The sequence below is a fragment of the Oncorhynchus mykiss genome, chromosome 10, assembly GCF_057628025.1.
Source record: "Oncorhynchus mykiss isolate SJ-2025 chromosome 10, ASM5762802v1, whole genome shotgun sequence".
NCBI classification, from domain to species: domain Eukaryota; kingdom Metazoa; phylum Chordata; class Actinopteri; order Salmoniformes; family Salmonidae; genus Oncorhynchus; species Oncorhynchus mykiss.
In genome coordinates, this window is record NC_143031.1 from 20,589,232 (window position 1) to 20,606,341 (window position 17,110).

Sequence of the window (17,110 nt, forward strand, 5' to 3'; positions counted from 1 at the left end):
ACGGATCTTGGCTATATACCCAATCTTATGACTAAGTCACACAAAGACAAGTTTGTGTCAGTGTAACGGATGTGAAACAGCTAGCTTAGTTAGCGGTGCGCGCTAAATAGCGTTTCAATCATTGACGTCACTTGCTCTGAGACCTTGAAGTAGTAGTTCCCCTTGCTCTGCAAGGGCCGTGGCTTTTGTGGAGCGATGGGTAACGATGCTTCGAGGGTGACTGTTGTTGATGTGTGCAGAGGGTCCCTGGTTCGCGCCTGGGTATGGGCGAGGGGACGGTCTAAAGTTATACTGTTACACCAGGTTGGAAAAAACATTATCATATAACAAGACACTGTTCTTTAAGCAGTAAAACACAGGATAGCATGACTAATTGTGTAATTTTCCACGCCACCTCGCAAGCCCAGGACTTCCACACCCGGCTTCTTCACCTGCAGGATCATCTGAGACCAGCCACCCAGACAGCTGATGAAACTCAGGAGTATTTCTTTCTGTAATAAAGCCCTTTTGTTGGAAAAACCTAATTTTGATTGGCTGGGCCTGGATCCCCAGTGAGTGGGCCTCTCTCCCAAGTGGGTGTGCAAACCCATGGCCCACCCATGGCTGCACCCCTGCCAAGTCATGTGAAATCCATAGATTAGGGCCTAATGAATTTATTTGAGTTTACTAATTTCCTAAAATGAACTGTAATTCAGTAAAATCTTTGAAATTGTTGCTTATTGCGTTTATATTTTTGTTCAGTATATTATGTGACATGTTAAGCAAATGTTTACTCTATAGGCAGACGTGTGTGAGCTACTGTAGTTCAAATGTCCAAATGTCTAGCCTAAATCTGAATTATTAAATTGGGTTAAATTAAAATAATTCCTTATTCCTCTGGGAGATTATGTATTCATCCCTTGATATGAAAGGCTTACTTCACTCATCGAAGTTAATATGATTTTAAAACCTTTTTAGAGATTTGATTTGGCATTCCTCCATTTTCTGTTTTTCTGTGATCATTTTCTGTGATCTCATGTCTCCGGAGACCACTTCAAGATCAGCGCAAGAAAATGGCGTAAAGCTTTTTTATTATGTAAAAGGATTTGGTTGATTGACTTGACATTTTGACGGCCTGTATTTCCTTTGATTAAATATTGTATTTCATTTTTTATGAAACGCTGACTTTTTCTTGTGCTGCTGTTGCATTACAAGCCCTTGTCAGAAAAGAGAAGTTGAAAGAAGACAGGTCAAACTGAGCTTAGAGTACTGTAGGGTGAAGTTGCCCCTAGACGCTGATCTCGGGTAAGTTTTTAGCATTTTCCCCACTAATGGTTAAGGTTAAGATAAGGGGATGGGAAGCTGATCCTACATCTGTACCTAGGTTAAACTTCACCCTGGAGCGAGGTTCAAAGCTAAAAACCATAAGGATGGGGAAAAATAAACTGGATGGTTTATGTGCTTTTGTATTCAACTCCCATTCTTCTTATCGTGTCTCATTTTATATTGCTGTTGGTGTTTCTGGATAACTTTTGGCTGGTATTGAAGTGTGCGGTGTGTTTGGTTGACAGTTTGCCTCTAAAAGGCTTCTGGCATCTATCTTTTCCATGCTCCTGTAGTGAACGATCTGTCTGCAGTTCAGTTCTGCCAGTGTATTCCTGGGACATTTGAGATTGAGTCGACATCAGACAGACAATGTTACGTGATTTTAAAGAGAAGTAGCCTAACTACCCTCACCTCACCTCTCCACACACACATACACACACTCCTCCTCTTCCCATTCTGGCCCTCTATAAGATCTCATTACATATCCTGCTCCCAAGGCAAAAGAGCAGTGTGCCTTATTTAACCGAGTTGCTATGCAGAAATCCTTCCCATTGGTTTATTTCCCAATGGCCTTTAGATTGTCTTTGTAGGATTAAGCGCGATTAAAAAATATAAAGAAACCAGCTGTGTAGCTAACAGATAAGCCTTTTGATTAGTCAGCTCATTCTATACAAGCCTGTTGGAACTGTATGTACTGTGTAGGCAATTTGGTAGCCATTTTGTTTCGTCACTGGCCAGTAGCAAATCTGAAGTGTCAAATTAACCTTGAAGAGAACATCCTGCTTCGTCTCCATGGTGATTTGTTGAGTCCTTGATCTCCTGTCACATCGTATGGTGAGGTCATCAACAGCTCGTTGCGCTGGGACAACAAGTAGAATAGCTTGTTTCCTCAACAGCTCTGTCAATCTATCTACGTTTATTTTCTGCTATTATGGACTGTATCACAACTTTTGATACATGCGTGTGTGTATTTGTCCATAGTGTAGCCTACCCAAAAGGTAAAACGTAATAATATTGACACATGCTAATCTTCAAGGATATAAGAGACCTGTTGGTAGGAGACCAGTTCCAGGTCACTAACAGAGCCCTTTGTCTCCTGCGTGTGGTCCCTACGGGCTGTAGGATGTTCTCGTCTGTGAAGGCCTTCGAGGGGCAGCAGTACTCCACCCTGAAGAGGCAGTGCCTTGCCAGCGGCCTGCTGTTCGAGGACCTGCGCTTCCCCGCAGTGGATGACACCCTCTTTTACCAGGGCAACAGGATCGGACGTGTGCACTGGAAGAGACCCCGGGTGAGTGAGCTACTACTACTACTACTACTTCTTCCACTACCATAAAACATTTTTTTTAAGACTGCTGAAGCAAGCACACCATTTTTCTTTCGAAAATGTATTCATGGTTTTTTTGGACAGAGACATATAAACACCTTTGCAATACGTTGCGTATAGCTCATGCAATACGTTGTGTATAGCTCATGCACATTTTCTACACCTGTCCCTAGATGGTCTTTTCTCCTCACGTTTACACTTACATATCCTTTTCACACTACTGAGGCGGGCTGTGTTGGGCTGGCATGGTCAGCAAATGTTGTGCTATTTAGGTTCATGCTTGGTAGACTGGAGCTAAACACACACACACTCACTTCCTGTGTAAAACCACAGGCTATGAAGAAGAAGAAGATAGTAGCCAAAATATCAAAACGTATATTATTTTTTTTTGTGAAGGAGAGTATTTGGATTTTAATTGATTGATACAGGGTAGAAGTAGACTGAGATGGGGACAACACCGAAAACGGCACAGTCGTGGATCGAACCCCTGCCTCCCGGGGAAATGTGTAATCAAGGGACAGCAGCAATACCACTAGACCAGCCCCTGGCCCCAATATATTGTGTGCAAATCATGTTATTTTATAAGGACCCCTAGTCCCATATTGGGCACCTCTGTAGTCCTTAATGGGAGCTGCATTTTGTACCATATAATTTGCTGAACAGCTTCACTCACTCAGAATAGCAAAGACATCTGGTTTGCCAAGAACACTGACTCTGTAGTGTGTGTGTGTGTGTGTGTGTGTGTGTGTGTGTGTGTGTGTGTGTGGAGTCAGATGTTCCCACGGGGGGACCAAACCAACACCAGCTAAAAAAAAACAAGCTAAGCTGGAGCCTAGGGCCAGACAAAGTGTTAGGAAGTGTCCAAGTCAATTATCCCTCCCTCTCCTCTCCCTCTCTACTCCTTCCCAAACCCCTCTCCTCTCTTTCCGCCCAGAGTGCCGCTCATTCCAGAGTCCCAGAGCAGCTAGACATGAGAAGTGTGGTGTGGCAGGCAGCATTCATTACGGTGATATTTGGGTCACACAGATGGCCTGTTTGGGTCTATGTGGCGATGTCAGCCTGTCATTTTACAGCGTTTTGGTGGTTGGTGTGGGGTCGCTTAATGACTCAGCAGAGAGGCATGGAGAATTGAAAGGTGGAAGGAGGAGAGCTATTTCCACGTCCATCTCTCTATGACACAGGATATTCCAATTTCTTTCTCTCACTTTTTATGGCAGTTGTTTGTAAGTGAGGACTTGGTGGACTGTATATTCTTTAGGTTAGGTTTTACTTTATGTGTTCGCTCCCGTGTGCTGGTTAGGGCACAGATGACAGACATGTATCAAATTGTATTGTCACATACACATGTTTAGCAGATCTTATTGCGGGTGCAGCGAAATGCTTGTGTTTCTAGCTACAACAGCGCAGTAATATCTAACAAGTAATATCTAACAAATTTCAAAATCACACACACAATTCACACAAATCTAAAGTAAATGAATGGAATTAAGAAAATATAAATATTTGGACGAGCAATGTCGGAGTGGCATAGACTAAAATACAGTAGAATAGAATACAGTATATACATATGAGATGAGTAATGCAAAATATGTAAACATTATTTTAGGTAGGATTCCAGTTGAGGTGGTTTAATAACGCCGAAGATGCACAGGCACGGAACAGCACCACACAGTGTATGGAGGGTCTAAGGCACTTAGTGGTCTGAAAACCTGCCTCAACCAAAGTGTGTGTGTGTGTGTGTGTGTGTGTGTGGTCTGCAAGTAAAGAGATAAATAAAGATACAATAGTGACTGACAGAATACAATCTCCAATTCACATCTCTTATAAACAATATGCAATGCTATAACATGCCTATGATGACTTAATGCTATACAGGACCATACAGCGCAATTAAAGGGATTCTGACTGTACTTATTTGAGATCAAAGGGGTGCTGCCACACGTGTACTACAAAGCAAAGCACCATCCTCTTCAGTACAGGGCTACAACTGCACAATGAAGTTGAATACCTCTAAACAGTGAAATACGATGTAATACCCATATGTTGATGTACCATGAACCTACATTACCATTCAAAACTTTGGACACACCTACTTACTTCGTTATTTTTTACTATGTTCTACATTGTAGAATAATAGTGAAGACATCAAAACTATGAGATAACACACATGGAATCATGTAGTAACCAAAAAAGTGTTAAACAAATCAAATTTGAGATTCTTCCAGGAAGCCACCCTTTGCCTTGATGACAAAGTTGCACACTCTTGGCATCATCTCAACCAGCTTCATGAGGTAGTCACCTGGAATGCATTTAAATTAACAGGTGTGCCTTGTTAAAAGTTCATTTGTGGAATTTCTTTCCTTCTTAATGCATTTGAGCCAATCAGTTGTGTTGTGACACAAGGTATGGGTGGTTAACCGAAGATATCCCAATTTGGTGAAAGACCAAGTCCATATTATGGAAAGAACAGCTCAAATAAGCAAAAAGAAGCGACAGTCCATCATTACTCTAAGACATGAAGGTCAGTCAACACAGGAATATTTCAAGAACTTTCAAGAAGTTTCTTCAAGTGCAGTCGCAGAAACCATTAAGCGCTATGATGAAACTGGCTCTTATGGGGACCGCCACAGGAAAGGAAGACCCAGAGTTACCTCTGCTGCAGAGGATAAATTCATTAGACTTGCCAGCCTCAGAAATTGCAGCCCAAATAAAAGCTTCACAGAGTTCAAGTAACAGACAAATCACAACATCAACTGTTCAGAGTGTGAATCAGGCCTTCATGGTCTAATTGCTGCAAAGAAACCACTACTAAAGGACACCAATAAGAAGAATAGACTTGCTTGGGCCAAGAAACACGACCGGTGGAAATCTGTCCTTTGGTCTGATGACTCCAAATTTGAGATTTTGGGTTCCAACCACCATGTCTTTGTGAGACGCAGAGTAGGTGAATGGATGATCTCCGGATGTGTGATCCCCACCGTGAAGCATGGAGGAGATGGTATGATGGTGTGGGGGCTTTGCTGGCGACACTGTCAGTGATTTATTTAGAATTCAAGGCAAACTTAACCAGAATGGCTACCACAGCATGCTGCAGCGATACGCCATCCCATCTAGTTTGTGCTTAATGGGTCTATAATTTGTTTTTCAACAGGACAGTGATCAAACACACCTCCAGGCTGTGAAGGGCTATTTGACCAAGAAAGAGAGTGATGGAGTGCTGCGTCAGATGACCTGGCCTCCACAATCACCCAACCTCAACCCAATTGAGATGTTTGGGATGAGTTGGACTGCAGAATGAAGGAAAAGCAGCCAACAAGTGCCCAGCATATGTGGGAACTCCTTCAAGACTGTTGGAAAACTCTTTTTTGGTTACTACATGATTCCTTATGTTTTATTTAAGAGTTTTGATGTCTTCACTATTATTCTACTTCTAATGTAAAAGAAATAGAAAAAATCCTTGAATCAGTAGCTATGTCAACTTCTGACTGTTACTATAAACAATTACAGGGCATATAAACAACGTACTGGGGGACATTATCCTATACAAATACAGTGTTAAATGTCCGAAATGATATGACAACCAAAATAGAGCTAGCCAGCTCACAAAAGCTAGCTCGCAGTAGAAACTACTACTATGACGTTATCGTCGTAGAGGGCATCTTCAGATATAAACACCTGAAAGATACTGTATAATATATTTACATACATGTCAACAAGGATGCACACTGGCCTTGGCTAACACAACTGGTGATCACACCATGATCACAAGGATGGCTTGAACTTTCTCTCAATTTACATTTCTCAAGTTGATCTTCTTCTCTGAGCTGGCGATCGCCCAGCATGCTCTGCTGCACTTCACTCGCGGGCAGAGCTACAGCTCTGATGTGATGAACTAACATTACTGATATGATTAACTGCAATTACTTCACAGCCTTTTGTACATTGCTTTCCTTTGATAGTTTTGATGCTTTTTTGTGTTTCTCGTTCTCCCAGATCAATTTCAGTTGAGGTATTTCAGTATTGAGGTATTCCAGTTGAAGTATTTTAGTATGCAGGTATTTCAGTATTGAGGTATTCCAGTTGAAGTATTTCAGTATGGAGGCATTTTAGTATGCAGTATGCATTTCAGTTGCAGTATTGAGGTATTTTAGGCAAGATGCTACAGCTCAGCCTTTACACCATAGTACCCTCCAAGCTCATCATTAAGCTCGGGGCCCAGGATCTGAACCCCGCCCTGTACAACTGGGTCCTGCACTTCCTTATGGGCCACCCCCAGGTGGTGAAGGTAGGAAACAAAACCTCCACTACACTGATCCTCAAGACAGGGGCTCCTTGTGTACTCCCTGTATACCCATGACTGTGTGACCACGCAGGCCTCTAGCTCAATCATCAAGTTTGCAGACGACACAACAGTGGTAGGCCAGATTACCAACAATGACGAGACAGCCTAGGTGAGGGCCCTGACAGAGTGGTGCCAGGAAAATAACCTCTCCTTCAATATCAACAAAATTAAGAAGCTGATGGTGGACTTCGGGAGACAGCAGAGGGAGCACGCCTCCATCCACATTGACGGGGCTGCAGTGGAGGAGGTGAAAAGCTTCAAATTTCTCGGCGTACACTTCACTGACAATCTGAAATGGTCCACCCATACAGACAGAGTGCTGAAGAAGGTGCAACAGTGCCTCTTCAACCTCAGGAGGCTGAAGAAATGCACCATTGAGAGCATCGTGTCGGGTTGTATCGCCGCCTAGTACGGCAACTGCACCGTCCGCAACCGCAGGGCTCTCCAGAGGGTGTTGCGGTCTGCCCAACGCATCACCAGAGCACCATGCCTGCCCTTCAGGACATCTACTGCACTTGGTGTCATAGAAAGGCCAAGAAGATTATCAAGGACCTCAGCCAGTCAAGCCACGACCTGTTCACCCCGGTTTCATCCAGAAGACTATGTCAATACAGGTGCATCAAAGCTGGGACCGAGAGACTGAAAAACAGCTTCTATCTCAAAGCCTTCAGACTGTTAAATAGCCATCACTAGCCAGCCTCCACCCAGTACTCTGTCACTAGCCGGCTACCATCCAGTTACTCATCCCTGCACCTTATGTACATAGACATGGAACACTGGTCACTTCAATAATGGAACACTGGTCACTTTATAATGTTTACATACTGTTTTACCCATTTCATATGTGTATATATATACTGTATTCTCGTCGAGGCTCATCCTATTCAACTATTGCTGTACATATACTATTCTATCGTACGTATTCTTCAGATACTTATTACAGTGCCTTGCGAAAGTATTCGGCCCCCTTGAACTTTGCGACCTTTTGCCACATTTCAGGCTTCAAACATAAAGATATAAAACTGTATTTTTTTGTGAAGAATCAACAACAAGTGGGACACAATCATGAAGTGGAACGACAATTATTGGATATTTCAAACTTTTTTAACAAATCAAAAACTGAAAAATTGGGCGTGCAAAATTATTCAGCCCCTTTACTTTCAGTGCAGCAAACTCTCTCCAGAAGTTCAGTGAGGATCTCTGAATGATCCAATGTTGACCTAAATGACTAATGATGATAAATACAATCCACCTGTGTGTAATCAAGTCTCCGTATAAATGCACCTGCACTGTGATAGTCTCAGAGGTCCGTTAAAAGCGCAGAGAGCATCATGAAGAACAAGGAACACACCAGGCAGGTCCGAGATACTGTTGTGAAGAAGTTTAAAGCCGGATTTGGATACAAAAAGATTTCCCAAGCTTTAAACATCCCAAGGAGCACTGTGCAAGCGATAATATTGAAATGGAAGGAGTATCAGACTGCAAATCTACCAAGACCTGGCCGTCCCTCTAAACTTTCAGCTCATACAAGGAGAAGACTGATCAGAGATGCAGCCAAGAGGCCCATGATCACTCTGGATGAACTGCAGAGATCTACAGCTGAGGTGGGAGACTCTGTCCATAGGACAACAATCAGTCGTATATTGCACAAATCTGGTCTTTATGGAAGAGTGGCAAGAAGAAAGCTATTTCTTAAAAGATATCCATAAAAAGTGTTGTTTAAAGTTTTCCACAAGCCACCTGGGAGACACAACAAACATGTGGATGAAGGTGCTCTGGTCAGATGAAACCAAAATTGAACTTTTTGGCAACAATGCAAAACGTTATGTTTGGCGTAAAAGCAACACAGCTCATCACCCTGAACACACCATCCCCACTGTCAAACATGGTGGTGGCAGCATCATGGTTTGGGCCTGCTTTTCTTCAGCAGGGACAGGGAAGATGGTTAAAATTGATGGGAAGATGGATGGAGCCAAATACAGGACCATTCTGGAAGAAACCCTGATGGAGTCTGCAAAAGACCTGAGACTGGGACGGAGATTTGTCTTCCAACAAGACAATGATCCAAAACATAAAGCAAAATCTACAATGGAATGGTTCAAAAATAAACATATCCAGGTGTTAGAATCACCAAGTCAAAGTCCAGACCTGAATCCAATCGAGAATCTGTGGAAAGAACTGAAAACTGCTGTTCACAAATGCTCTCCATTCAACCTCACTGAGCTCGAGCTGTTTTGCAAGGAGGAATGGGAAAAAATGTCAGTCTCTCGATGTGCAAAACTGATAGAGACATACCCAAAGCGACTTACAGCTGTAATCGCAGCAAAAGGTGGCGCTACAAAGTATTAACTTAAGGTGGCTGAATAATTTTGCACACCCAATTTTTCAGTTTTTGATTTGTTAAAAAAGTTTGAAATATCCAATAAATGTCGTTCCATTTCATGATTGTGTCCCACTTGTTGTTGATTCTTCACAAAAAAATACATTTTTTTTCTTTATGTTTGAAGCCTGAAATGTGGCAAAAGGTCGCAAAGTTCAAGGGGGCCGAATACTTTCGCAAGGCACTGTATATGCTTATTATAGCAAGTACATTCTGCATGTGTAGGTGCTTATTGAGGTGTCCCAATATCTTTTCCATCTGTTCAGTTATCTGGTTTTAATATCCATTCTAGAATACCCTTCTAACCAATCAGAGACTAGTATTCAACAATGCTGTGGTATAAATATATTTATGCTCCAGACTCTGACATTGCTCGTCCTAATATTTCTTAATTCCGTTCTTTCACTTTTAGATTTGTGTGTATTGTTGTTTATTGTTAATTATTACTGCACTGTTGGAGCTAGGAACACAAGCATTTCGCTACAACCGCAAAAACATCTGCTAAATACAGTATGGGATGCGACCAATAACATTTTATTTGATTTGAATGGTCTGAAATAGGCCTTCCTCAATATTGAAATACCTTATTCATTGGAATGCCAGTTTCAGGCAATTTCAGTCATAATTTCACTTGAGGTATTGATGTTTTAATGTGTAACAGACAGAAGAGGTGGGTTCTTGTCACGCCCTGACCATAGAAAGCCTTTTTATTCTTTATTTTGGTTAGGTCGGGGTGTGGCTAGGGTGGGTGATCTAGTGTGTTAATATCTATGTTGGCCTGGTATGGTTCCCAATCAGAGGCAGCTGTTTATCATTGTCTCTGATTGGGGATCATATTTAGGCAGCCATTTCACCATTATGCTTTGTGGGATCTTCTTTTTGTGTAGTACCTGTGAGCACTGCATTTGCGTCACGTTTCATTGTTCTGTATTGTTTTAGTGAGTTTCATTTATTTAACATGTGGAACTCTACGCACGCTGCGCCTTGGTCCGTTGATTCTTACAACAACGTTCGTGACAGTTCTAGTGAGTTAGATATTAGAGTACATACCGTGTTTAGTGCTTTTCTTGTTTAAATAGCACTTGGGTATGTTTACGGCTGCATGTCAAGACAGAGCAGGCAGGCATAAATAAGAGGCCGCTATAAAATTCTCCCCCTCTCTCTCTCTCTCTCTCTCTCTCGCTCTCTTTCTCTCTCTCTCTCTCTCTTTTTCTCTCTCTCTCTCTCCCTCTCTCCCTCTCTCCCTCCCTAGCTCTGTACCTCTCACCCTGTCTTTCTTTCTCCTGCCATCCCTCTCAGCCTTCTCTCCCTACTACATCCACTCCCTGGCCTCCAGATTAGTTGTGGTTATTTATGACATGACTGACAAGCAATAAAATGTCAGTGCCCATTTGGAAAGTATTCAGACCCCTTGACATTTTACTTTTTTTTTTGTTACAGCCTTATTCTAAAACGGATTAAATATGTATTTTTTCCTCATCAATCCACACAAAATAGCCCATAATGACAGAGTAAAAACAGGTTTAAGATTTGTTTTGCAAAAAAAATACAATTAAAAAATGAAATACCTTATTTACATATGTTTTCAGACCATTTGCTATGAGACTGAATATTGAGCACAGGTGCATCCTGTTTCCTTTGATCATCCTTTAGATGGTTCTAAAACTTGATTGGAGTCCACCTGTGGTAAATACAATTGATTGGACATGATTTGAAAAGTCACACACCTGTCTATTTAAGGTCCCATGGTTGACAGTGCATGTCAGAGAGAAAACCAAGCATGAGGTCGAAGGAATTCTCTGTAGAGCTCCGTGACACGAGTGTGTTGAGACTCAGATCTGGGGAAAGGTACCAAAAAAAATGATGCCGCATTAAAGTTCCCCAAGAACCTCCATCATTCTTAAATGGAAGAAGTTTGAAACCACCAAGACTCTTCCTGGAGCTGACCGCCCGGCCAAACTGAGCAATCGGGGAAAAGGGCCTTTGTCAGGGAGGTGACCAAGAACACGATGGTCACTCTGACAGAGCTACATTATTCCTCTGTGGAGATGGGAGAACATCTCTGCAGCCTCCCACCAATCAGGCCTTTATGGTAGAGTGGCCAGATGGAAAACCACTTAGTAAAAGGCATATGACACCCCGCTTGGAGTTTGCCAAAAGGCACCTAAAGGACTCTCAGACCATGAGAAACAAGATTCTCTGGTCTGATGAATCCAAGATTGAACTCTTTGGCCTGAATCCCAAGCGTCACATCTGGAGGAAACCTGGCACCATCCCTACGGTGAAGCATGGTGGTGGCAACATCATGATGTGGGGATGTTTTTTTAGCGACAGGGACTGGGAGACTAGTCAGGATCGAGGGAAAGATGAATGGAGCAAAGTACAGAGAGATCCTTGATGAAAACCTGCTCCAGATCCCTCAGAACCTCAGACTGGGGCGAAGGTTCAGCTTCCAACAGGACAATGACACCAAGCACACAGCAAAGACAATGCAGGAGTGGCTTCGGGACAAGTCTCTGAATGTCCTTGACTGGCCCAGCCAGAGCCCGTACTTGAACCCGATCGAACATCTCTGGAGAGACCTGAAAATAGCTGTTCAGCGACGCTCCCCATCCATCCTGACAGAGCTTGAGAGGATTTTCAAAGAAGAATTGGAGAAACGTCTGAAATACAGGTGTGCCAAGCTTGTAGCGTCATACCCAAGAAGACTTGAGGCTGTAATCACTGCCAAAGGTACTTCAACAAAGCACTGAGTAAAGTGTCTGAATACTTATGTAAATGTAATATTTAAGTTTTATTTCTAAAAACCTGCTTTTGCTTTGTCATTATGGGGTATAGATTGATGAGGGGGGAAAAGCATTTAATATATTTTAGGATAAGCCTGTAACGTAACAAAATGTGGGGAAAAATCAAGGTGTCTGAATATTTTCCGAATGCACTGTATCTGTTTATCTGGGATAGCTTTGCTGTCCTCCCAAGCCAAACCCATCTGAACTAAATGAGCTCCCCAATCGGTATGGCAGTTTGGTTGGTATTTTCTGACCGTCAGTTGTATCGACTAGCCTGGTGCTAGGACTCTGGCGGCTGGGTGGCAACTGATTTGGTCACAGATGTAGACCTACTATGACGTGTTATGGCAGGTCTTCAGTATAAGGTAAATGATTTGGTTAACTAGCATTAGCCAGCGTTAGCCATGACACCATTATTTCTTACCCTGTAGGGAGACAGATGGATCAATAGGCTATTTATTTTACAGCCTAGCCAATCCACCCAGCAGATATTGGGAGTGAATATTGGAAATTAAAAGAGTGTGTGTGCGTTTGCGCATGTGCGTGTGTGACTTTGTAAAATGGCCCTCTTAAGCTTTAGGCAGAGGGGGAAAATGGCAGAGAAAGAGAGGTGGGATGGACAGAGACAGATCAATATGCACAGTTCCAGTCAAAAGTTTGGACACACCTACTCATTCAAGGGATTTTCTTTATTTTTGCTATTTTCTACATTGTAGAATAATAGTGAAGACATCAAAACTATGAAATAACACACATGGAATCATGTAGTAACCAAAAAAGTGCTAAACGATTCTTCAAAGTAGCCACCCATTGCCTTGATGACAGCTTTGCAAACTCTTGGCATTCTCTCAACCAGCTTCACCTGGAATGCTTTTCCAACATTCTTGAAGGAGTTCCCACATATGCTGAGTACTTGTTGGCTACTTTTCCTTCACTCTGCAGTCCAACTCATCCCAAACCATCTCAATTGGTTTGTGGTTGGTTGATTGTGAAGGCCAGGTCATCTGATGCAATACTCCATCACTCTCTTTCTTGGTCAAATAGCTCTTACACAGCCTGGAGGTGTGTTGGGTCATTGTCCTGTTGAAAAACAAATGATAGTCCCTCTAAGCGCAAACAAAATGGGATGGTGTATTGCTGCAGCATGCTGTGCTAGCCATTCTGGTTAAGTTTGCCTTGAATTATAAATAAATTACTGATAGTGTCACCAGCAAAGCCCCCACACCATAATACCTTCTCCACCATGCTTCACGGTGGGAAACACAAATGCAGAGATCATCCGTTCAGCTACTCTGCGTCTCCCAAAGACAGGTTGGAACCAAATGTCTCAAATTTGGACTCATCAGACCAAAGGACAGTTTTCCACCGGTCTAATGTCCATTGCTCATGGTTCTTGGCCTAAGCAAGTCTCTTCTTCTTATTGGCGTCCTTTAGTAATGGTTTCTTTGCTGCAATTTGACCATGAAGGCCTGATTCACACAGTCTCCTGAGGCTGGTAACTCTAATGAACTTATCCTCTGCAGCAGAGGTAACTGGGTATTCCTTTCCTGTGGCGGTCCCCTTTTTTATTTTTATAAAAAAAACAGGAATGAGTAGGTGTCCAAACTTTTGACTGGTATTGTACAGTTGACGTCGGTAGTTTACATTCACCTTAGCCAAATACATTTAAACTCAGTTTTTCACAATTCCTGACATTTAATCATAGTAAAAATTCCCTGTCTTAGGTCAGTTAGGATAACCACTTTATTTTAAGAATGTGAAATGTCAGAATGATAGAAGAGATAATTATATATTTCCTTTCATCACATTCCCAGTGAGTCAGAAGTTTACATACACTCAATTAGTATTTGATAGCATTGCCTTTAAATTGTTTAACTTGGGTCAAATGTTTCGGGTAGCCTTCCACAAGCTTCCCACAATAAGTTGGGTGAATTTTGTCCCATTCCCCCTGACAGAGCTGGTGTAACTGAGTCAGGTTTGTGGGCCTCCTTGCTCGCACATGCTTTTTCAGTTCTGCCCACAAATTTTCTATGGGATTGAGGTCAGAGCTTTGTGATGTCCACTCCAATACCTTGACTTTGTTATCCTTAAGCCATTTTGCCACAACTTTGGAAGTATGCTTGGGGTCATTGTCCATTTGGAAGACCCATTTGCGACCAAGTTTTAACTTCTTGACTGATGTCTTGATGTTGCTTCAATATATCCACATCATTTTCCTTCCACATGTATCCATCTATTTTGTGAAGTGCACCAGGCCCTCCTGCAGCAAAGCACCCCCACAACATGATGCTGCCACCCCCGTGCTTCACGTTTGGGATAGTGTTCTTCGGCTTGCAAGACTCCCCCTTTTTCCTCCAAACATAACGATGGTCATTATGGCCAAACAGTTCTATTTTTGTTTCATTAGACCAGAAGACATTTCTCCTAAAAGTACAATCTTTGTCCCCATGTGCAGTTGCAAATCATAGTCTGTATTTTTTATGCCGGTTTTTGAGCAGTGGCTTCTTCCTTGCTGAGCGGCCTTTCTGGTTTCTGAGCGGCCGACTCGTTTTACTGTGGCTATTGCTACTTTTGTAGCTGTTTCCCCCAGCATCTTCACAAGGTCCTTTGCTGTTGTTCTGGGATTGATTTGCACTTTTCGCACCAAAGTACGTTCATCTCTAGGAGACAGAACACGTCTTCTTCCTGAGCGGTATGACGGCTGCGTGGTCCCATGGTGTTTATACTTGCCTACTATTGTTTATACAGGTGAACTTGGTGCCTTCAGGTGTTTGGAAATTGCTACCAATGATGAACCAGACTTGTGGAGGTCTACCATTTTTTTGCTGCGGTTTTTCTGATTTCTTTTGATATTCCCATGATGTCAAGCAAAAATACATCCACAGGTACACCTCCAATTGACTCAAATGATGTAAATTAGCCAATCAGAAGCTTCTAAAGTCATTACATAATTTTCTGGAATTTTCCAAGCTGATTAAAGGCACAGTCAACCTAGTGTATGTAAACTTGTGATGCAGTGAATTATACGTGAAATCATCTATCTGTGAAAAATTGTTGGAAAAATTACTTGTGTCATGCACAAAGTAGATGTCCTAACCGACTTGCCAAAACTATAGTTTGTTAACAAGAAATTTGTGGAGTGATTGAAAAACGAGTTTTAATGACTCTAACCTAAGTGTATGTAAACTTCGGACTTCAACTGTATGTTGAATGAGAGCTGTGATTTGAAATATTATTCTGCTCACATAATCGGATTGCACGTCCAATCACATGCAAGCAAGCCAGCAAGCAAGCCCGGAAACACAAACACACACGCACACACTAATTGCACATTGACACTTCCATAGTGGCCTTTGAGTAATAGGAGCGGTGCTCAGGCGAATGGGATATTGAAAAGGTTTCCAGGGGACTCTGCAGTGGCAGTGCAGTGGTGGGCTTCTCCTCTCCGCTGACGAAAAGTTGGCTTTTGCAGCAACCTGCTTTTGTCGGCACTAGCAAATTACTGACCTTGGGCGTGGTGTGTGTGTGTCCTCCTTGGACACACACACACATGCACACATACAAACTGTATTCAGATTGAATGTTTCATCGCTGAGGAAATGTGCATGTCTGCCCAATTCCATCTGGCTCCATGTTCTGCCACTGCCGGCCACTGGTGCTTCCTCTCCTCACCATATTTGGTGGGGAGTGGAACTTCAAACCGGAAGGTTCAGATTCATACATCTGGTGAAACATATGGCTCCTTGTTCTATCTGTGGTTATACTGCATCTAAAGTTAATCTGACGACATCACAATGATGACAAAAGGTTTTGCTACTCATTATTTGCCTCCTTTAGAAATGACATCGTATTTCCAAGCCACTATAACGCACTTTCGACTAAATCTTCATCAACGCCAATTAACAATGCATTGAGTAAAACATTGACTCAGGAGTCAATAGATCTTACATAATAATATTGTGAGGAAACATGCATGAACACCTGGAGGTGTTTGTTGCTGTTGTTGTTTGCTTGTCCTCACTCTGATTTATGTTCCTTTCTTTTTGAATGGCTTCACTGTATTGTGGATGGATGATGACTGTGTACTTGGTGGACATGGAACTGCATCTCCCATAAATCACCTGTCCGATTCCCCCTTTAACTGTGTGTGTGTGTGTGTGTGTGAGACTTTGTAAAATTACCCTGTGCTGTGTGTTAGGCTTTAGGGAGAGGGGGGGAAATGGCAGCGAGAGAGAGGTTGGATGGACGGAGACCAATCAATATGTCTGTAGACTGAGAAATATGATTTGAAATATTCATTCTGCTCACATAATCTGATTGCACATGTACTTGCATGTATGCAAGCCAGCAAGCAAGCCTGTACACACAAACACACACGCACACACTAATTGCACATTGACACTTCCATAGTGGCCTTTGAGTAATAGGAGAGGTGCTCAGGCGAATGGGATATTGAAGAGGTTTCCAGGGGACTCTGCAGTGGCAGTGCAGTGGTGGGCTTCTCCTCTCCGTTGACGAAAAGTTGGCTTTTGCAGCAACCTGCTTTCGTCTGCATCAAAAAATGACTGACCTTGGGCGTGGTGTGTGTCCTCTTTGGACACAGACATACACACACATGCACACATTGGGGTACCAGTACAATATGGAATCATGTATTAACCAAAAACAAATCAAAATATATTTGAGATTCTTCAAATAGCCATCCTTTGCCTTGATGACAGCTTTGCACACACTTGGCATTCTCTCAACCAGCTTCACCTGGCAGCAATTCGACCATGAAGGCTTGATTCACACAGTCTCCTCTGAACAGTTGATGTTGAGATGTGTCTGTTACTTGAACTCTGTGAAGCATTTATTTGGGGCAAAGGGTGGCTACTTTGAATAATCTTAAATATAACATGTATTTTGATTTAACACGTTTTTGTTTACTGCATGATTCCATATGTGTTATTTCATAGTTTTGATGTCTT

General features: G+C 42.4%; 1 protein-coding gene across 2 annotated transcripts in view; it reads left to right on the plus strand.

The window, feature by feature from the left end:
• LOC110534864 (calpain-5-like) overlaps positions 1–17,110 on the plus strand; it is a 78,937-nt gene that overhangs the window by 21,383 nt on the left and 40,444 nt on the right. For both annotated transcript variants that reach the window (XM_036989870.2, XM_090186111.1), the window contains one exon: positions 2,428–2,593. In XM_036989870.2, coding sequence (XP_036845765.2) covers positions 2,428–2,593 — 166 coding nt within the window. The remainder of the gene's footprint in view (positions 1–2,427; positions 2,594–17,110) is intronic.